This window comes from Lissotriton helveticus, chromosome 3_1 (genome assembly GCF_964261635.1).
Source record: "Lissotriton helveticus chromosome 3_1, aLisHel1.1, whole genome shotgun sequence".
Lineage (NCBI taxonomy): Eukaryota > Metazoa > Chordata > Amphibia > Caudata > Salamandridae > Lissotriton > Lissotriton helveticus.
The window spans coordinates 396,510,599-396,532,854 of NC_136061.1; the positions used below are offsets into that span (position 1 = coordinate 396,510,599).

Consider the following 22,256-nt stretch of genomic DNA (forward strand, 5'->3'; position numbering starts at 1 on the left):
AAATTCTAAATTTGATAATGCAGGGCAGGCCCACACATGCTTTTTTAAGTGACAACTACTAGAAAAAAATAGGGGTTATGCCCAAATCACCCTCCCATACCTGAGCACGGGACATCAATTGATGTAAATAAAGAAGAAATTGGTACAGAGGGATCAATTCAACATTTAATTTGCAAACAAGATATAATTAATTACCCTGTTGGTCACAAATATTTTTTGAAATCATTAATGTTCACAAGTTATAAAAACATATATTCGTGTCAAATGATAAGGTGCCGCACAAGAAAAAATTAAATAATATAAACAGTTGCTACCATAAAGGGAGGAGGAACCCGGCAGAGCGCCGGGAGACATACATACCTGCCGCCACGCCGAGAGTCACTTGCTGGCACTTACCTGTTCCGCACCTGGGGAGAAACTGCTGCCGCCACCGCCGAGAGTCATTCCAGGCAAAAAAAGAACTTACCTGTGCTGACGCTTTGGCCGCCACCGCCGAGAGTCAATCCCTGGCATTGGAAACCGCGCCGCCGCTCCGGGGGGACTTCAACTCCCGGCAGGCCACGCGGCGGCGCGAGGAGGTGACGCAGCACGCGCCAGCGAGCGCGAAAGGCACCATAAAGGGAGGAGGAACCCGGCAGAGCGCCGGGAGACATACATACCTGCCGCCACCGCCGAGAGTCACTTGCTGGCACTTACCTGTTCCGCACCTGGGGAGAAACTGCTGCCGCCACCGCCGAGAGTCATTCCAGGCAAAAAAAGAACTTACCTGTGCTGACGCTTTGGCCGCCACCGCCGAGAGTCAATCCCTGGCATTGGAAACCGCGCCGCCGCTCCGGGGGGACTTCAACTCCCGGCAGGCCACGCGGCGGCGCGAGGAGGTGACGCAGCACGCGCCAGCGAGCGCGAAAGGCACCATAAAGGGAGGAGGAACCCGGCAGAGCGCCGGGAGACATACATACCTGCCGCCACCGCCGAGAGTCACTTGCTGGCACTTACCTGTTCCGCACCTGGGGAGAAACTGCTGCCGCCACCGCCGAGAGTCATTCCAGGCAAAAAAAGAACTTACCTGTGCTGACGCTTTGGCCGCCACCGCCGAGAGTCAATCCCTGGCATTGGAAACCGCGCCGCCGCTCCGGGGGGACTTCAACTCCCGGCAGGCCACGCGGCGGCGCGAGGAGGTGACGCAGCACGCGCCAGCGAGCGCGAAAGGCACCATAAAGGGAGGAGGAACCCCGCGTCGCGGGACGCGAGCGGGACGCCCGGGGCTAAGCCCGGGCAAAGGGCGGGCCCTCTACGGCCCTCATCGGCACTAGGAGGCAGGGCAGGGCCAGAAACTCTGCAGGTCTAACACTCAAGTAAGCAACATTGATGCATACTAAACTATACTAAGTATTTTAAGTTATTTTAACGCTGGCTGTGAGCACATTGAGAAATATGCCTGTGAAAACAAAGGAACCCCCACAGAACACACTCGATAATTACCTTGTCCAGACAGTTAGGAAAATTAATACTCAAAGGAGAGACTCTCTTGGGTTAAGTCAATCTCCAGACCTTCGCTGTTTGTCACCTACTGCTTCTACTATGATTGATGACACTATTTTGCAGGAAACTAGTCAGGAGAATGCAATTGGCGGTCCCATTCTCCTAGATTTAAGTAGTGCTCCGGATAATGCAGTTATGACTAATGAGACCTCTAACATACAGGTAGAGGGTGGTATTGATATTGACACTGACTCTGATCAAGAGAGACATGCACAAGCTGCACCCGAGGAGGTGACACCAAAAGGGCGTGCAACAAGGCCAAAACGTTTATGCACTAAAAATCCTCCTAAGCTGAGTGGCCCGCGTATAGGGGCAAGAAAGAAAAGGGTCACTACTCCAAAGACTAAACAAGCAAATGTCGTGGAGGACAATCAGAGTCACATCTTCGAGGATGCTTTTTTCGTAAGGATCTCTGACTTTCTGGAACAAAAAATCAATGCCATTGTTAAACCCCTAATATCTAAATTGGACAAGCTGCAAGCAGAGGTTAAGAGGTTGGGTGGCTTAAGTACTTTGGTTGTAGATGGGGTGGAAAATATCACCAAGCTGGTCACAAATTTGCCCAATAACATAGGGGGAGATGTGATTAACGAAGTTTTTTGTGATAATGAAGGGACTCAGTTACCTGTTGAAAACTTATTGCCCCAGCCATTAATACCTTTGTCTACCACCACTGAGGGCCCTCTCTTAGTTACCATCCCAACAGATGATCTCCCTTCTGTCAGACCACCCCCAGCAACCACTCACACTATGGCCCCCCTCCAATTCTTAGTCGAGGCCACCCCAGTGGTCTTGGTGCTTGCAAATGTACCCCCCTTGGAAGGGGGAACAGTTGAAAGCCCTACTTCCCTAACAAGTAAGGCTCTGCACTGGCTAACTAACAATATGCGGTTAGCACCAGGGGGGAAACAGCATTTGGCAAACGTCATTAAGTCAGCGTCAAGGGTCCCTTGGCTGGGAAACCGCCCGAAAAAGTTTAAAGGGGACTGTGTGGCAGTGACCCTTTCGAATCAAGATGTTCTCCCTAACATACTGGCCAATCTATTCCCCCCCAACGCAGACAAGGCACTGTTGTTCCTCTAACTCTGAAGTTCTTTTATGGGGAGCAACATAATGTTACTTATCCAAGGACTCCAGCGTTGGGGTGGGATAGACCTTGGGATTTTAATTCTAGACGGGGGCAGGATATAAGGCATAACTCTGTAGCCCAATATCCTCTATTACCACAGCATAACTCTTTTGCTGAACCTCTCCAGTTATTCAATCGCTTTGCCCCATTGTCCTTCATGGATCAGAATGACTGACTCACTCCTCCAGAAGAAACCAACAACGAGGGTTTCTTACCTGTTTCTTTATCTGTCCCTGTACTTTCAGATTTAAAAATTATAAGTAACAGGGTTTGTTCCATCTTGAGCTGGAATGTTGCTGGTATTAGTTCTAAAATTAGTAATAAGAACTGGTTGGAAATGGTTAAATCATATGACATTCTTGTACTCCAGGAGACCTGGGAGACGTCTGACGGATTTGCCCTAGACGGCTTTTCCCAGTTCTCTGTACCTGCTGTTTCTAGCACATCTGGAAGGGCCAAGGGAGGCTTGGCTATATATATTTCCTTAAATGTTCAGGGAAAGCCAAGACAAATTAAAACTAACTCATCAAATATATTAGCGGTCGAATTAACTACATTTAACTCACAGCCTATTTTATTAGTTAATTTTTATAATTCTCCTGTCAGTCAATTGTTTAACGAGCATTTGGTAACTTTAGAGGATTTCCTGTCCACCCACAGCGAGAATAGTGCCCACGGCTTTGATGTGATTCTCATGGGAGATTATAATATCCACCCATGTAATATGGATTGCCGTGAGGAATATGAAGATTTTCCTCCCTTCCTTTGTATTCCGCACTTTGAACACTCACCGCGAGGGGAGGCATTGGAATCACTCCTAGCTACTTTTAATCTGTATGAATTTTCTAGTAGTAGCAGAGACTTGAGGCTACCAACATTTGTGGGTAACAACTCCGGCACAATAGTAGATTACATTTTCCTGTCGTTTAGTATTTTGTCTGAGGTTTCAACCTATAAGGTAGTAACCTCAGTCTTCAGTGATCACAACCCAGTAATTTTAGAGATTTTATCCCAGGGAGTTTTTGGAAAAAGAGAGGCTGTAGTCTCATGTGCGACTAACTTAGTCCTGGGAGACCAAAACCGTAGGCTGAAGTGGGATCAAGTCACCCCGATCACTTTTATACAGGACACTTTGTCCAAGGTTGAGGGCGAGGTTGCAATCTGCCTGGATAATAATAATCTGCCCACTACCTTGATAGAAGCATTTAACATCATCTGTAATCAGGTTGATCTAGATCTGACTGTAAGGAATAAGGCCCGGACATCTAGGGCCAAAAAATGGTTTAACTCAGATTGTTCAAAGGCCCACTCAACTCTCCTAAAGGCTTTAAAAGCTGAGCCAAGAGACAAAGCACAGATAGCGTTGTTAAGGAAAAATTATAATGACGCTATCAGGAAGAGAAAATCAGAGATTAAACTTGAGGCCTGGAACGACTTGTTGTCGCCCGATATTCAGAGAGATAGCTCAAAATTCTGGGCGATAATAAATCACCCCTTTTTTGTCGATCTAGATAAGCAGAGAGCAGATTGCATTATACCGGATGATCAGTGGGTCACACACTTCAGTAATATCTACAGTTGTCCTGATAATATCTCAGGCGGTGGATCGCAATCCACACAAACAGCCCCTCTTATTCCCCTTTTTACCATAGAAGAGGTAAAAAAAGCTATCAGCGACACACATTCTAAAAAGGCCCCGGGCCCCGATGGGGTTCCCGCTGACTTTTTTAAGAGCGCCCCTGAACTAAGCGCCAAAATTCTTACCAACATTTTTAATGCCACAAGAGATTTTGTTTTTCCTATTAGCTGGTCGAAGTCTACCATTATACCAATTTTTAAAAAAGGACAAAGAACAGACCCAGCCTGTTATAGGCCAATCTCCCTAATCGATTCAAGTGTCAAGATTTTGGGAAGAGTCCTTTTAGGAAGACTGACTCAGCTCTTAGAAGGGAAGGGCATTTTATCAAATGCACAATATGGCTTTAGAGCCAAAAGGGGAACCTTAGATCAGTGTCTAAATTTAGAACTGATCATAAGTAAATATGTGGCTGCCAAGGGGGGCTCTCTGTACATGGCCTTTATGGACCTCTCCTCAGCTTTTGACCTGGTTAACAGGGCTAAGTTGTGGGGGGTCCTTTTGGCCATGGGCTTTGACGCCCCTTTGGTGGGATACTTGGCAGAGTTACATAGAGACCTCAAGACGTCGGTCAGAGTGACCAGGGAAGGAAGATGTACCTGTCATTTTGAATCAGAGAGAGGGGTTAGGCAGGGATGTATCCTTGCACCCCTTCTCTTTACACTTTATATTAATGGCCTTGAGGCAGTCTTGGCAGGGTCCCATATTGATATTCCGCGCGCAGGAGAAATAAAGATACCTGTCCTCCTGTACGCGGATGACGCTGTCCTTTTAGCTCGCTCTGGAGTGGCACTGAACAAACTACTCTCAGCCTTTGGGGATTTCATGTCCTCGTTGGACATGAAAACAAATGTAGAAAAATCCCATGTAATGATAGCAGGACCTGCAGGCAGGAAAAGAAAGTTTAAAACTTTCTTTTGTTCGGGGAAGGAGGTTAGGAGAGTCCCGTCTTTTCCCTATTTAGGCGTGATCTTTGACGAAAAAGGCAAGTGGGGCCCCCAGCTTATGGCCAAAAGCAGCGCAGTAGCTAGAGCGGCAGCTGGGCTGCTTAGTTTTGCTAAAAAGCTCGGTGCTCGCCCCATGGAAAGCATTATAAAGGTCTATAAATCCAAATGTTTATCGGTTGCCCAATACGGCTCTGTTATCTGGGGGTACACTAATCATGAGTATGATAAAATTCAGAAAGTTGAAAATAAATTTTTGAGAACTCTGCTTTCCGTCCCCCAGTCAACTTCTACATACATAACACATACAGAGCTCGGTCTGGGCTATATTACCGATATCTTAAAGGCAGCCCCAGTTATTGGTTGGTTGAAAGTGTGGCTTAACCAGGAGCTCACTCTAAACCATCATATTCTTAAAGATTGTTTAGCCTTGGATAATGTACATAACATTCCTTGGTTAAAATATGTCAAGACGCAGTTAACTCTAGTTGGCCGATCTGAACTTTTTTCCTCCCCACATTTGATAATTTTAGAAGACGTAAAGACAGTCAAAAATCTTTTGACTGATCACTATGTCTTGGAGAGGGAAGCCACAGAGTTGAATAAACACACAGTTAGGAAACATTGTACGATAACATCTGTCCTAGGTATGGAACCATACCTTTTTTCGATACACAAACCATACCATCGTTTTCTCCTAACAAGATTCCGTCTTGATTTAATTCCTTTTATTCTGGGCAATTTTAAAAAATGGACTAGACCTGAAAATGCTGATCTTTGCGATTGCGATTATTTTTCTATTCAAGACACGACGCACTTTATCCTGTTCTGTGGCCATTATAATGAGAGTAGAAATTTTTTTTTGCTGCCAATACTGTGCAATATGGGTTTTACACAGGTAAAGCCAGCTATGCTATTCCTGCAACTCTTACCCAATTTAAAAGTGGCATTTCATGTTGCTAGTTTTTTGGTTGCTGGCGCACGCATAAATAAGCATCGCTTTAGCACTAGGCACTCTGTCTCTGATTAATGATTACCCTCTATATTTTACTGATTTTATTGGTATAATTTTATTCGCGTATAATGTGTTTTTAGGGTTTTTTATACATTTTTATAAATTGTTATAAATTTTAATAGATTTTTTGAAATGCATTACTGTGTGTCATGATGAAATGTTACCATGTATTGCTCGTTCTTTTATGATTTTAATTAATCGAATAAAGAAATTTTGACTGACTGACTGACTGACAGTTGCTACATATAAACTAAAGACTGTACAACCATGTAAACAGCCTAGCTAGCATTCATCTCTATATAAAATACAGTATACTAAATATGTACATCACATCTACAATATATACACTACATACACAAAACATATATACCCTAAAGAAACATACAAAATTCTAACGGTATCCACTCTTAACTCAGAGTGCTAGACATCAAAGGAAGTCCAAAAAGCGCCAGAGGTATAACTTCTCTGAAAATTATTAATCAGTGCGCTTGTAATATAATATACATTAATTTAAACATATGTAAGGACTCCTTATCAAAAAGTGTCAAGGCTGAGACACATAGGGCTCAATGTGGCAAACTTTTGTGCCAGGCTCTAAGCTTGTTGTCATTTGTAGCATCCCCACTAGACTCATTGAAGCGGTTGTTGTTTTAGGAACACGAGAGTGATGTAAAGGGGCATATTTTACATGGATGGCAATTGCAGAAAGAAGTTGCTCCCCTGGTTTGCCTTTGCTAAATGTGATATTGGCCTGGTTACCTCTTATGAGATGCACGAAAGCAGCAGCAGAAACAGAACCTAAACAGGATTTTAAGGGAACGATTTAATTTCTGTAATTTACACTGCTTGGCCTTCTGCTAACACATCAGAGGAAGCAACCAAAAGGTTTTGATTGGCTAAAGATGGGTCATGGGTTTAAGCATGCGATGTTAGTAAATGGTTAAAGGTTGTGCATCATCACCTCTGCTACCCCTGACATTTTAATGACTAGCTTTCCATGATACTATAACCCAGATATATAGCACGCTTTTTATATATCCAGACAGTAACGCCTCTTCCATAACATCACCAATCTGTCTATTGGCCCCTGGAAGCCCATGGCTTTGAACACTGTAGCCTCCACAACCAACTGAAAGAATATTGATGTTAAAATATCGAACGATAAGTGCATTTAAGGACATTAGATTTACTTACCTTAAAGATATATACATCACATAGGCACATGTATGTGGATTAGGTAAAGAAAATATAGACTTATATTTCTGTATTTTTTTTATTTTCGATATCCTGTTCCATTGATTTTTTTGATTCGATATTGAGGGGGCGCGACCATTATACCCACCTCTCCTGGAGTGCCCGTCCACACCCTTCCTCAATAGGAGCATGTAGGAAATTGCTTCTGTGCCCAACGTAGGGGTAGTAGGCGCTATATAAATGTGGCAATACAATACAACAAACCCTATGCAGCCAAAATATGGACAGATCTCAAGCTTCCCAGTGGGGCCAGTTCACACAGTTTTCGCCCTTCCACCCTTTGGCAAGACCACCACCTCCCCCAATGGCAATCATGCGCACCAGCAAAACGTAGTGCTCACCTCTGTGGCGTTCTCCTCAGCCTCGCCAGTATTGACGACGTCATCAACATCCAGTCCCAAAGCCTGCAAGGAAAAGTGAGCTGTAAAAGTTGGCATGTGTCTGATTCGAACAGATAGCTGCACATGACTTGGAGCAAGGATCTGTTATCTAACCCCTGTACCTCGACTGCCACTACTGCTTGCATACCCGTCTACACAGAATGTTTCTATGTGCGCTCGCTACAACATATACCTGTCAATGTATAATCTTGCAAAGACCAAACTCCACAGACTGATTGTATGCTACAGCCTTTTGTAGTACATACTAATGTTCATGGGATCAGTCTACTTCCTTTACTACACCTTTCCCATTAAAAGGTTTGCCCTCTGTGTGTTTTTTTATTTTACTCAGAGTCTTGTTATTGTATTTCAAAAATGCAAATCATACACATCATGGTGTCAGCGTTGGTGCATAGGAACAATATGTAGTTCTGTCGGAGTAACACATTAGCATAAGTCAAATCTGCATAAGTAGGTGTGCATCAATAAAATAGCCCAGATATGTACAAGATACAATAGATCACGATGAAATAGCATCTAATAAATGTACAATAGACCATCTAGCGATACCTCAGAAATGAATATTCTGAAAGGTGCAAACAAGAGGAAAGACAAAAAAATGCTTATAAACTTAAAGGGGTCATAACAAGTAAAGTAAGTACAGGTCGGTGTTCGATGCAGTGAGGGCATGAGGAGAGGCGATGGCATCCTGCGTAGAGGACGGGGCCATGGCACTCCCCTCCATCTAGTATTGGCCAATACACTGATATGGGATGCACAGGCCGGCTTTAGACAACAAGCATTTGCAATGCAATAGGTCTCGCATTAGGAAAGTTTGAGTTACTTGTCTTATACATGACAAATTTGTTATTTATGTGTTCTTTTTGAAAATTGTGAAATTAATAGCTTTGTCATTCTCAAAGCTAATACTTTTATTGTTTGACAATGTGACACCTATAGCATTTTTAATGCAACATGTTTTGTATTTACGTGACTTAGAAGTATTGATTTTACAAATAACAATGTTTTAAAAAAAAATAATTAATACCTAAATAAAAGTCATTGTAATTTATAATGGCAATAGCTTAAACTTTTGTAATTAACTTTTGTGAAGATTATGTTCAGTGTATTTTATTGTGACTAAAATATAAGAACAGAAGGGAAATGTCAACATTTTTTTGTGACATTTGTAATAAAGCTTGAAACATTGAGAGAACATATTTGAAACAGTTGTTGTTGAATGTTTGCACAGATTGATACTGTGGTGGCGACAAGTGATGCTGTGGCGTTCAGTGATGCTGTGGTAGCGCATAGTGAAGTTGTGATGCCCCTGAGTGATGTTGTGGTGCCCCTGAGTGATGTTGTGGTGCCCCTGAGTGATGGTGTGGTGCCCCTGAGTGATGGTGTGGTGCCCCTGAGTGATGCTGTGGTGCCCATGAGTGATTTGAAAATGTGCCAGAAATATAGGGCAAAACCATTTGGTATTCCCTTACAATATTGACTTTAATACGCATCTTGTCAGAATATTGTAACTAAATAACTATCAGAATATCGTGAAGGTAAATAAAGACAGATAAGTATCGTTTTACTATGCTTGCCTCCACGTCTACCCTGACAACATAAACATATTATGTATATGTATATATTTATATAAGTATCCTAAAAGTGTGCAGGTATGTCAAGAATAGTACATCGATATCTATCAATCTATCTATCTATACATATACACACACACACACACACACTTACCTTCGCATTATTATGCTAGTCGATATTTTGGTCACAATATTCTGGTAGGTCGCTATTTTGTCACTCATTGCTGTGACACACAACCATCTATTTGTTCTGTTTGTGTAGCTTGTCACCAGAGCAAACATGGCGCAAGCTGATTTCACATTATTTTCCCTGAGTTTACTTATAAAAAGCGGAGAAAGTAGATTGTCTCCAATTTTCAAAAGTTAAGGACGATGTAAACATCTGGGTGCTCCAGTTTTTATTACATAAACAGCAACAACAGCGCAAAAGGGAGTTTTTCTCACTTTTTAAACAAAGAGTAACATATGGACTATGATAAATCTCTACAATTGCTCATGCAACGCGCACCTTATGTCCGCAATCATTGTACAGAAAATAAGTTAGGACTGTCTCCAGTGCAAATATGCACGAGTAAAACAAGCAGGATACTTAAAAGCGGCCGCGAAATGAAAAGCGGCCGCGAAATTAAATTAAAAGCTGCCGGGAAATGCTCTCGGCATTACGGGGGCGGGCGCATTCCTTTGAAGTGTGAAGCAGGGGGCGGGTCTAATGCAATTCTGAGAGGCAGGTGCTTGGGGAGCAAATGGCAAGCTCGTGCACGTGCACATGCACTCGGCATAATCCGCCTGGTTTAGCTTTTGTGTTTCACCTCTATATGTCTCGACATCATTTGTACTGAAATTGTAAGGATTACGGACTGGCAGCAGCCTGCCTCTGAAATGTCATAGCTGAGGCAGGTTTTCTTCTACTTTTGCATTTAGCCATCCTGATTTGGGTGATGATTGGTCCAGGCTTATCTTTAACCTACAAGATTCTGAGTTGACAAAGCTCTCTGATACCCGATTTCTCGGGTCTAGTTCGCGCTATTTTAAACAAAAAAAAAAAAATGGAATCAGAGGGTGGCCAACTCGACTTTTTATCCAACCAATGTTGATGCAACATTGCCACTGATTACCATTTGAGTAGTATTGATGCATAATATCTGCATTGTCTAGGAAGTATAAAGGTGGTATATAGCACTAGATAATATACGAGTTATTATTAAGAACATAAATTGGAAAGCAGCGGAATTGTGTATTGGTGGAAAATATTCTGCAAACAAAGTCAGAAGATTTTAGTCAAATTCAATATATGACACGCGTTAATTCACCTAAAATCAATAATACATGAAAAATTGATCTTTGCTAATGATAGTTTAAAGAGGAAAGCTCGCACTACCCCTAGAGGCGACAGCAGAATAATAAGCAAATACAATACAGACGAGTTATACAGAAGAGTTATTAAAGTTGATGCTACATGCCGATGTTCAGAAAAGAGACTATTGGAATTACGTATATGCAAGCTGATAATGGATTAGGTATTCTCGAAGCGTTTCCCTTTAACATTTACACGATTTTGTGCAAAAAGATTTCTTCTGCTTTAATAGCTCGCTGGCAGACTGTTTAACGCAAAGTACGGAACCTCCGTTATTACTGGAAGTGAAGCTGAGCATGTTGTCATGTAAAAAAATAAACATAATACAATATGGTGGGAAAACAGTGCCTTTGAAAGCCTACACACGTGAAAGCTTGCGTGTCTGCCACCGTTTATTGTTATCCTGCTGGCTAGGGCCCGATTACGAGACATGAATAACCTCTGTGTGCACAGAATCAACAGCTTGAAGAGGCGGCTCGCAGAAAAAGCCTGTGTTTATATCTGAGGCTAATGAAGTGAAATTATCATAGCGGACAGGCTCTGGCTCTGTAATCCTGAGACGGGGGTCGGGCCGAGCGGGTCTGCGCACAGGAAGGCAGCCGGTGTGTTGGAAGGGCTGTTCTCCTTGTCTCCATTGTAGCAGACGTGGGCAAACCTATGTATTTCTTTTTAACAGCTACACAGTGTAGAGAGTGTTGTTCAGGGCAACCGCTTCAATCTCATGAGATTAATATCCAACCGAATGAAGTGTTACCAATGTGTGTCTTATCCATTGATTGAAAGCAATGACAGCTCTTCAGTATTTTCTAGGAAGTCGAGTTAAAAAACAAGTGGTGTGTGCAGCCGCCAGTGCTGAAGCGCGGGGTGCCGGGCGGTTTGAGAAACAAGTTTATAAAAAAAGTTAAAATAAAACGAGACACGGCCTGGCGGCCGTGAAAGTGAAAGTATGGCCGGCCGGCCGTGAATAATTAGGGGAGGAGAAATGCCTGAGGCAGAGCGCACGCTGGGAGATGCCTGTGGGAGGGCAGCTGGTGGCTTTGATGCGTGCACGCGCTTTTCACGGGCACTGCATGAAATCGCCCGTTTGGTTAAGCCCCTATATCTCTCACCAGCAATGCGCAAGCGCATTAGCAGGCGAGACTTAAAAAGCTGGAGCATCCGGAGTTTCACGGGGCTGAAGCAGGTGAATTCTATATGCATGAGATGGTTTTTTAGGGGCTTCCATAGGTGTTGGAACTTTGTCTCTGTCCTAGCCAGGTTGTGTGATATCCGTTCCATTGCTAAGATATGCCTAACGCGACCAAACCATTGCGATATTGAGGGAGAGGCTGTCTGCTTCGACATGGGTGCAATAAGTTGCCGCGCCGCTAAGAGCTGATAGGAAAGGCACGTATGGCGGGGCATCGGACCCCCCCTTCCCCTGCACCCTCGGGGGTGGGGCAGGCCCCTTCGCCGTGTCTTGATGACGCGGTGGGCGCGCCCCACCCCCGATTGGTGCCGGCTCCCGTGTTTGACCCGGAAGAATTCGGATTGCTTCCGGGTCAAAGGGGGGGAGTTAGGGAGGGCGGACCAGTGGGAATTGGTCTGCCCCCCATTGGGGTTTAAATGGCCGGGAGAGCGCGGGAGGCGCCCTCTTGTTCCCGTGCTCCCCCAGGCCTGCACCGTGCCCCGGAGGGCTCAATAATCTTTCTCTTTCTTCTATTGCAGAAAAAAGTTTGTGCTTCGAGGAGCGGTATAGCTGAGGTAGTAGGACATCGAGAGCAGCGAGGGCGACACAGCGTTCAAATCGTGGGGCCCGCAGAGTTTCTTTTCCCGTCGGGAGAGGATCGGCGCTTTGCCTGGGGCTAATTTGGCGGTAACAGGCTGCGGGTGGAGCGAGTTTTGAGACGGTGAGGCAGCGGGGGGGCCTTCCCGGGCATCGTAGCGGGCGAGAATGTGCGGGGCTGCAGGCAGTCTGCTCAATTTAGTGCGCGAAGCAGAGGCAGCCTTGGCAGCACTTGGAGGGGAGACCGAGTAGCACATATTCAGCAGTTATTCTGAAATCGGGTGTTTTTCATAGTGTGCAAATCCCTCCATCAGCCCAGTGAGTGGCTAGAACGTCCTAACTGATTGTTTTGGGGGCATTAAGGCTGTAGCCAACATGAAGAGCACTGAAAGGGGGCTGTGATTTGAAACAATTCAGGCAGAAGATAAACTGGAAAGGCTCATTCCATCACTCATTGGGGCTGTGGCTGGCCAAGTGGTGGGGTAAAGAGACAAGCATGTGCGCACTGATGAAACAGTATTGTGCCATATTCGCTATTGCGCCACCCCAATTCTTAGCGCTTATACTGATTATTATATCGGGGATCTACGAAATTTAGCAAAGTTATTTCGCAGGTCTCTCAGGTCCACGGCTACATTGCGGATGTACATGGTTACTTGGAGTATGTGCTAATTCTTTTTTCTTCGCAGAATCACTGTGTGGGTGGCCTCGTTTACAGGCGGGGGACGGCTGGCGGTGAACCGGTGGACGAAGGCTGACAGAGGACACAGACAGGCCTGCATTTCACTGCTTCTGGAGGGCCGCCGGGCTAGAGTGCGCTCGCCCAACACCCAGGTTAGCTGGTGTGTTTCGCGGTCACAGTTGCGTGGGGCTTACGGCTGGCCTGTGTTTCCTCCAGCTTGAACAGGTACAAGAGCACATTGTGCTCATAAGTGTGGCATATGACTAGGCTGTTTACTAGGCTAAACAGAAAAGGGGAATGGCTACTGGTCGCGGCGCTAAGCGTTCCCGCATGGAGTTTATGCTGCAGAGCATGATGCGCAGGATGACAGATATGGACAGGAGACTGGGGAGAGCTGATCAGTTGGGTAAGAGCATGGCGGAGCTCTCACGGAGGTTAGATGACCAGGTGGGGCCATCGGGGAGACCCAAGCAGGTAATAGTGCCCCCGCAGCCCAGGGGGGAGTTGGATGCGTTACCTAAGCGGGTCAGGGCAAAAAGGAGTAGTGGTCGGTGCGCAAAGCCACAGGTAGCAGGGGGGTCACCAGGAACAGTACCCGAGGGTGGGCCCCCGCTGCCGGTTGCACCCATACCTACGCCACTAATCCCTACAAGTGTACCGGTGATACCGGCTCCGGCCACACCGGCCCTAGCCCCATACATAGCGCCTTTGGTGGTCCCAACAGTAACTCCAACGGGGCCAGCGGTGATGCCGGCTCCTTCCCTGGTACACGACATGGGATCCCCCACCCCAGTTAGTGCACTCCTGGGGGTGGGGCAGGTGCCCCCTGAGCTGGCAGCACAGATAGCGGCAGTGCTCCCCTGGCTGGCGATAGGGGGGATGTTACCGTAATCGGTGGGTGCCAAGGAGGCTGGGGATCCCCTCCGCAGAGGCTCAAAAAATGGTAGCGAAGATTTTGATTGCGAGGGCTGGCTGGGCGGGGAAGGGTGGGGGGGGGGGTGCCAAGCGGGCCAGTCTCTCCTCAAACAACAAGTTCGGACAGCGGCGCTGGAAAAGACAAGAGTATTGAAACAACGCGGGTGGCAGAAAATGGTAAGGAGGTGGCATTGCCGGTGCTAGGGGAAGGGACAATACCCTCCAGGAGGGAGAGTCTGGGCCAGCTTGTTCCACAAGGAGTGAAGGAATTGATTTGGGCGGGCAAATATGTCTATATTTTTTCCTTGCTAGTTGATCACAGGGAAATGGAGCATGTTAAGTCTCAGAAGGACAGGATGCTACCTAGCGAATGGCGGAGCCAAATGGCAAGATTCAGGGTGGAGGAGTCACTGATAAATTGGATTAGAGCCTTTTCTGTGTTTATGGCGATCACAGCAGAACGTTCCCCTAATTTGCAGGCAGAGATGGCTTGTTACCAGAGTAGAATTACTACGTTCAGTGACAAATATGGAGGGGATGGGTGGAAGGAGTATGACACAACCTTCAGGAAAGCGAAAGAATTTGACCAAACTTTATCCTGGGATAGGGTGGATTCTGTCTCATGGTATGGCCAGTTTGCGTCCGGGAACCAGTGGGTGCGGGTCCAAGCTGGACCAAAGGTTACCCGTTCAAAACCCAGCAGCCCTTTCGGCCAGCACAAGGGGGAGACACCACAGGTAGAGCGCGGGGCAGTGTGGACTGAAAAGGGGTGAAGTGGGACTTTAACAAACGTACATGTACTAGGGCAGCAGGCACATGTAAGTTCAGGCATGCATGTTCCCTATGTGGCCACCCTTCCCATCCAGAGACAACATGCCGCACAAAGGGTAACGCCTCCGGTAACAGGGGAAGAAGGAAACATGATTAGGGAGGGAGTCCAGCGCGTGGCGCATTCACCCATTGACATTCTGGCTATGACTCCTTGGCTGAACAGGTACCCAGACCACGCCTCCGCGAGTATGTTGCAGGAATGTTTTTCACACGGCTTTAGGATCCCAGCAGGGGGATATACGGGGACACCAAAATGTAGGAATCCACTGTCAGTTAGGCACAACCCAGTGGTAGTGGCAACAAAGATCGCTAAAGAGCTGCGCATGGGGAGGATAGCGGGTCCTTTTAATGACATCCCTGCTACTAACTTTGTCTGCTCGCCCCTCGGCGTGGTACCAAAGAAGGAGAAGGGTGAGTACAGGCTCATCCATAACTTGTCAGCACCTAGGGGCGCATCATTGAATGATGCTATTTATGGGGACATTTGTAGTGTTAAGTATGCGTCCTTTGACCAAGCAGTGGACATGTTGAGGGTGCTCGGGCCCGGGGCGCTGATGGCCAAATCAGACATCGAATCTGCTTTCTGGCTTCTGCCAGTACATCCCCTAGATCAGCATCTGCTGGGTTTCGCATTTCAGGGAAAATTCTACATGGATATGTGTATGCCAATGGGTTGCTCTGTCTCATGGGCTTATTTTGAAAAGTTCAGCTCTTTTCTGGAATGGGTTCTGAGGCAAACAACGGGACACCATCATGTCATGCATTATTTAGATGACTTTCTTATTCTGGGCACAGCGGGATCACAAGAGTGTGCATGGGCATTGTAGGAATTTTGCGTCCTCATGCGTGCTTTCGGGGTCCCGCTAGCACCTGGGAAAACGGTAGGGCCAGCGACATGCTTGGAATTTCTAGGCATAGAATTGGACTCAGTGGAGGGCTGTTTTAGGTTACCCAAAGAGAAAATCAGAAAGTTCAGAACAGCTTTACAGCACTGCTTGTTAAAAGAAAAGGTGACACTACAACAGCTACAGCAGGTTGTGTGGCAGCTCAATTTTGCCCTAAGGGTAATACCCATGGCACGCCCCTTCTCCCGCTCAATCTCACAGGCCATGACGGGCCTGCGGGAGCAACACCATTGCACTAGGTTGTCGTCCGAGGTTCGCCAGGACATGCGTATCTAGATGGCATTCCTGGAGGATTTCAACGGCAGAGTGGTGTGGTGCGGTCCACCCACAACGTCCGCTGAGTTAGGTCTATGGACTGATGAGGCAGGAAGTGTGGGGTTTGGCGCCATACTTGGAAACAAGTGGGTGGCCCAACAGTGGCCGGTGTGGTGGGAGGAGTGTGGCTTGACAGCTATCATCAGATTTCTGGAGCTGTTCCCCATACTGGTTGCATTGACAGTTTGGCCTGAAGAGTTGTGTAACCAATCAGTGATCTTCTGGTACGATAACATGACCGAAGTTGAATGTATCAACCAGCAGGCGGCACGGTGTACGTTTATACTCCGCCTCATGAAAGAAATTGTGTTGATTTGCATGAAATGGAATGTCCAGTTTAGGGCCAAACATATCCCAGGGGTGCTGAATAACGCGTCTGATGCACTCTCTCGTTTTAAGATGCAGGTATTCAGGGAGCACCTACCATCCGCGGAGGCAACATCGGCACACTTCACAGCAACACTCTGGCAAATTGGTGCCTCCAGTTACAGGACCTCGTGGCAGCTAGCCTAGCGCCCAGGACTAGGACGGCTTATGAAGGGGTGTTCATGTCTTATTGCTCCTATTTGGGTCAGGACTGGGTGGGGAAGTGGGATCAGGAGGAGAACTTTACCCAGTACATGAATACACTATATAAGGGAGGGCGCTAGGCAGCGACAGCTAGCAGACACAGGGCAGCCGTTTCTTTCTTTGCGCAGCTAAAAGGGGCCAGGGACCCCACAAACAGTTTCATAGAGGGCACTGAGAGGGTGGCGGCGCCTAAAAACAACTGCCACTGATCCCAGTCAAACGATAGGTTTAGAACGATTGGGATCATTATTGTATGCCTAGTCTGACATCTGTAGTTCGGCAGGGGAGGTACTTTTATTCAGACCCGCCTTTTCGTTGGCCTTCAATGGGGCTTTACGGATGAGCGAATTGGTGGCTAGCAGTAAGCAGGACACGCTGGGGGGTTTGCGGCTGGAACATACAAGGATACTGGATGATACGCTGTTCCCCATATGCAAATAAAACTGACCAGGAGGCCCGGGGGATAGCTTGGTACTCCACCGGGCATGGAATAATCCTTGCTTCCCAGTTTTCCATGTAGAGTCCTTCATCAAGCAACGAGTAGGAATGACGGGGGAGTATTGTTAATGCATGCAGATGGTACCCCATTGACCAGGTTTCAGTTCCAAAGAGTGTTAACAATGACAATTGGCAAAGCTGGCTTAAATCCTAAAGACTTTGGGACGCATTCATTTAGAATAGGAGCGGCCACTGAAGCATTGGCTAGAGGGTTGAATGCTAATAGTGTAAAAAGGATTGGAAGGTTGTCTTCCGACTGTTATAAACGTTATGTGCGATTGCACATGTTGTGAGTTAACATATAAGTTACGCTGACGCCTGTCGTGTGTTTGTTTGTATTTTTAGTTTCCCAAGCCTGTCACGCAGGGCAGAAACTATTGCCGGGCCAGCAACATCAAGTATCCTCTTCACGACTGACACAAGAACAAAAGATGGAGACAAAAGTGGTATGGGTGGTTGGTCACTCGTACGTGAAACGCGGGAAACATTTTTCTTTTCAGGCGATTGTGGACGGAGGGCAGAACAAAGAGGTTTTAAGGTTTCCTTTCATGGTAAGGGGGGCCTCTGCTTGGGTCAGCTATGGGGATTCCTTACAGAATTACTGGATAGACACGCCCCACCACCTTCGGTGGTTATCTTACACGTGGGTGGCAACAATTTGGTTCAACTGGGCAGGAGGGTACTGATGGAAGAGATAATCTCAGCAGTGGGCTGGTTAGCAAAAGTACGCCCAAGCTGCATCATAGGCTGGTCTCAGAGTATTCCTAGGCTGCAATGGAGGGGAGGGGACTCTCTCAGGGCATTGAATCACTCGGTAAAGAGGATCAATAACAAGGTAGAGAAGCTATTTCGGTCACCTCAATTACAGAATATCCCTCATGGGTGCATCTGCGGCAAACACTTCTATTTACAGGACGGGGTTCACCTTACTAGGGCAGGCAACAAATTACTGGCAAAGAATATTTTGGCATGGCTGGGTGGTTTGCCCAGGGAGGCATGACCTTTTCGTGTAGGTTTTGGGGGGGCAGATAGTCGGTCAACTATGCTGGCCTGTGGCGGTACGGTCATGATCGGTGAGCAGTTAATTTAAGGTCCTTAGGGGGCTTCACCATTCTTGAAATGGGGTCGCCCAGGGGGAGGGGCCAATGGCCTCCCCAGAACTTCAGGGGCAGGATATCCGCTTGGTTGGATGGGTGCGGGGGAAGGGGGAGTCACGCTTTTTTGGGCTGGTTAGCCAACCCGCACGTACTCTATGACGTCATGAAATGGCGCAGTGTGAAAGGGCCCTCTTTGAGTAATGGAGTCGATGGAGCGTACGGGGGTAACCGGGAGAGGGGGGAAGTACTATCCCAGTAAACGGGCCCTCTGCGCATGCGCACTCGGACGTGACTGCGTAGCTGGTTAATAAGGATCTGACACCGGTTAGTGACCTTGCCGTAGGCCCAAAAACTAGTATATGCAAAAATTCATACGTAGGATGTTAGATTCGGTTAGGAAAACACGGTGTATTAGACATTTGTTAAGGTTAGCCCTTTGATACCTGTCTACATTGCTTGTAATCTAATGTCAAATTTTTGCATACTAATGTTTGTAAATATTGTTTATTTCAACAATTTTTAATTCGTTTTCATGTTTTAATAAATACGGCCAGGGGGTCGAGAGACCCCCTGCCTTCCAAAGAAACTCCTCGCATCTCTAATTGCTTAATGGTGTGGTGTTGGTGGTGCACAAGGCAGGGAGGGGGTGGTCGGTAGTCCCTGACGATAAGGGAAGGGCGTGGGCCGCTCGCCCCCCGCACGTATCACGGGGCACCGGACCCCCCCTTCCCCTGCTCCCTCGAGGGGTGGGGCGGGCCCCTTCGCCGCGGCTTGATGGTGCGGCGGGAGTGCCCCACCCCCGATTGGTGCCGGCTCCCGTGTTTGACCTGGAAGCAATCGGATTGCTTCCGGGTCAATGGGGGGGGATTTAGGGGGGGCGGACCAGTGGGGTTTAAATGGCCGGGAGAGCGCGGGAGGCGCCCTCTTGTTCCCGCGCTCCCCCAGGCCTGCACCGTGCCCCGGAGGGCTCAATAATCTTTCCCACCCACCAGCCCCTGAAGCGAATGTGTTCTTTTATGTGTTGATTGGTCTTCCAATTTGGTTCGGTTTTACTGTAAATATTGTATGGGTGACTTCTGTCCTTAGGCCTTTTTTCCCGTTTACCGGATTGTAAATATTGGTGGGTAGCATCTGGTGCACATTGTAGCTGGATGTACATTTTTTCCTTAGGCCTTTTTCCCGTTTACAGGTACCATATTGTCGTATTTATTGAAGTATTAGGTCAGGCGATAAGCTCATGATCGGTGAGCAGTTAATTTAAGGTCCTTAGGGGGGCGTCACCATTCTTGAAATGGGGTCGCCAGGGGAAGGTGCCAATGGTCTCTCCCAGAACTCCAGGGGCAGGATATCCGCTTGGTTGGATGGGTGCGGGGGAAGGGGGAGTCACGCTTTCTTTGGGCTGGTTAGCCACCCCGCACGTACTCTATGACGTCATTAAACGGCGCAGAGTGAAAGGGTCCTCTTTGAGTAATGGAGTTCATGGAGCGTATGGGGGTAACCGGGAGAGGGGGAAGTACTCTCCCGGTAAACGGGCCCTCTGCGCATGCGCACTCGGACGTGAGTGCGTAGCTGGTTTATAAGGATCTGACACCGGTTAGCGACCTTGCCGTAGGCCCAACAACTAGTATATGCAAAAATTCATATGTAGGATGTTAGATTCGGTTAGGTAAACTCGCTGTATTAGACATTTGTTAACCCTTTCCATGCTGATGACGGAACCGCTCCGTCATCAGCTGCGGTTGGGCTGTGCTGATGATGGAGAGTTACGTCATGGCCCCGCCGCCGCGTCTGCGCGGTGCTGATTTCGCGCCTGCGCGGCGCGTTCTATTGAGCGGGCGGGGCCATGACAGAACCGCTCCGTCATGAGCACAGCCCAACCGCGGCTGATGACGGAGCTGTTCCGTCACCAGCATGCGGCTGCCGCGCGGCCGCCCCGCCCCCTTAGCGCTGCGGCGGAATAGCCACCGCAGCGATGCGGTTAAGGTTAGCCCTTTGATACCTGTCTACATTGCTTGTAATCTAATGTCAAATTTTTGCATATTAATGGTTGTAAATATTGTTCATTTCAACAATTTTTAATTTGTTTTCATGTTTTAATAAATACGGTTGGGGGGTCGCGAGACCCCCTGCCATCCAAAGAAACTCCTTGCATCTCTAATTGCTTAATGGTGTGGTGTTGGTGGTGCACAAGACAGGGAGTCCCTGACCATAAGCTGATAAGCTTCCAGTCTGCATGTGTCATTGCGGGTAAGGCCCGGAGGTCTGACGCCCAAGATGATCATGAGATACGAGTCAGGGACTGGGTAGCCTGCAATGTCTTTAACATGGCGCAGTATCTCTTTCCAATATGTATTAATTACTTTGCACGACCACCAGATATGGCGTAAGTCCCTCTGTCCTCCTTACGACACCAGCAGAGAGGAGGAGAGGGGTAGAACCCTGGTATATAGTGGCGAGACGGGCTGGTGTGTGATACCATTGAAACATTAATTTATCCATTACCACTCCTGCTCCTTTCCCTGGGTTTACAGAAAGCAGGCTTCGACACTGCTGAAGCTGGTTTCAATACGTTTTATTTCTTTAGGGAAGCAGCGAAAGATGCGTTTCGGCGGTCACTGCCACCTTGCTCACATTAATTTATATGTTTCCCATTGTTTGGGTGTGATATCTTCCTGTGAAGTATTGTGCCATGTTGACTGGTAGGCATGGCTGCGCGGTGGTGAGTGCTGAAGCGTATGGTAAGTATTGGATATGAGGCCTCTCGAGCATTATTGGCTCAGTTCATCTTCTGTTATGTTATGTTATGTTATGTTATGTTAAGGCCCTATTTTTTGAGCGCACGGCTGCCCAAGGGGGCGTCCCGGCGCTTTTGCAAAGAGGCCTAAGATCTACAGACACATAGAGGAGCAGCACAGTTGTCAAAAGAATTACGCAGAAAAGAGGAGAGTCTTCAACTCTTTCCTAAACGCCAGGAGGTTCGTAGCTTTGCGTAGAGGGAGAGGGAGCTCATTCCAACATCGGGCTGCCACAAATTGAAAGGCTCGTTCTCCCATCCGAACACGCTTAGCCGGAGGCACCTCCAATTTAGCCAGATCGGCAGATCGTAACACCCTCCGAGGCACATAGAAAGCAATCCGCTTCCTAATATAATTAGGACCGATGGAATGAAGGGCTTTGAAGGCCAGCGTCAGAATTTTAAATCTAATTCTTTTCGAAATAGGCAGCCAGTGCAGCCTATTCAAAAGCAGTTGTGCGCTTGTTCTCCTTGGCAGGCCGAAGATAGCTCTGGCCGCCGAATTTTGCACAACTTGCAGTCTGGCCAGAAGATACTTGGGCAGACCTGCAAAGAGTGCATTGGCGTAATCTAGTCTAGATCCCACCAACGCCTGCACTACTGTCTTCCGATATTGTACGGACAGCAGAGGAAGAAACTTCCTCAACATCTTGAGGATGCCAAAACATTTCCCAGATAGCCCCATAACATGGGGACTAAACGAGAGCGCATCATCAAGCAGCACTCCCAGATTTTTTGCTTGGGAAGATGATTGCTCAGGGGGAAACATGTCCTGGGGCCACCAGGACTTCCAGTCCGGATCAGGAGCACAGCCGAAGAAAAGCAACTCAGACTTATCTGAGTTGCACTTCAGGCTGTGCCTCAGAAACCACGCGAATACTGCACTCAAACAGCGCTTTATCCTGTCGCCATCAAAAGCCTCACCTTTGCTGCAAGTGAACAAAAGCTGGGTGTCATCAGCATATGAGATGACCCGGGCCCCATAAGTCTCCGCTACAAGCGCCAGAGGAGCCATATAGATATTAAATATGGTGG

The 22,256-nt window shown here is 47.3% G+C and overlaps 1 protein-coding gene across 2 annotated transcripts in view; it reads right to left on the bottom strand.

The window, feature by feature from the left end:
* The window catches only part of SERPINF2 (serpin family F member 2), a 203,939-nt gene that overhangs the window by 116,064 nt on the left and 65,619 nt on the right, over positions 1–22,256 (bottom strand). For both annotated transcript variants that reach the window (XM_078680150.1, XM_078680151.1), the window contains exon 3: positions 7,862–7,924. In XM_078680150.1, the coding sequence (XP_078536276.1) occupies positions 7,862–7,924 (63 nt within the window). The remainder of the gene's footprint in view (positions 1–7,861; positions 7,925–22,256) is intronic.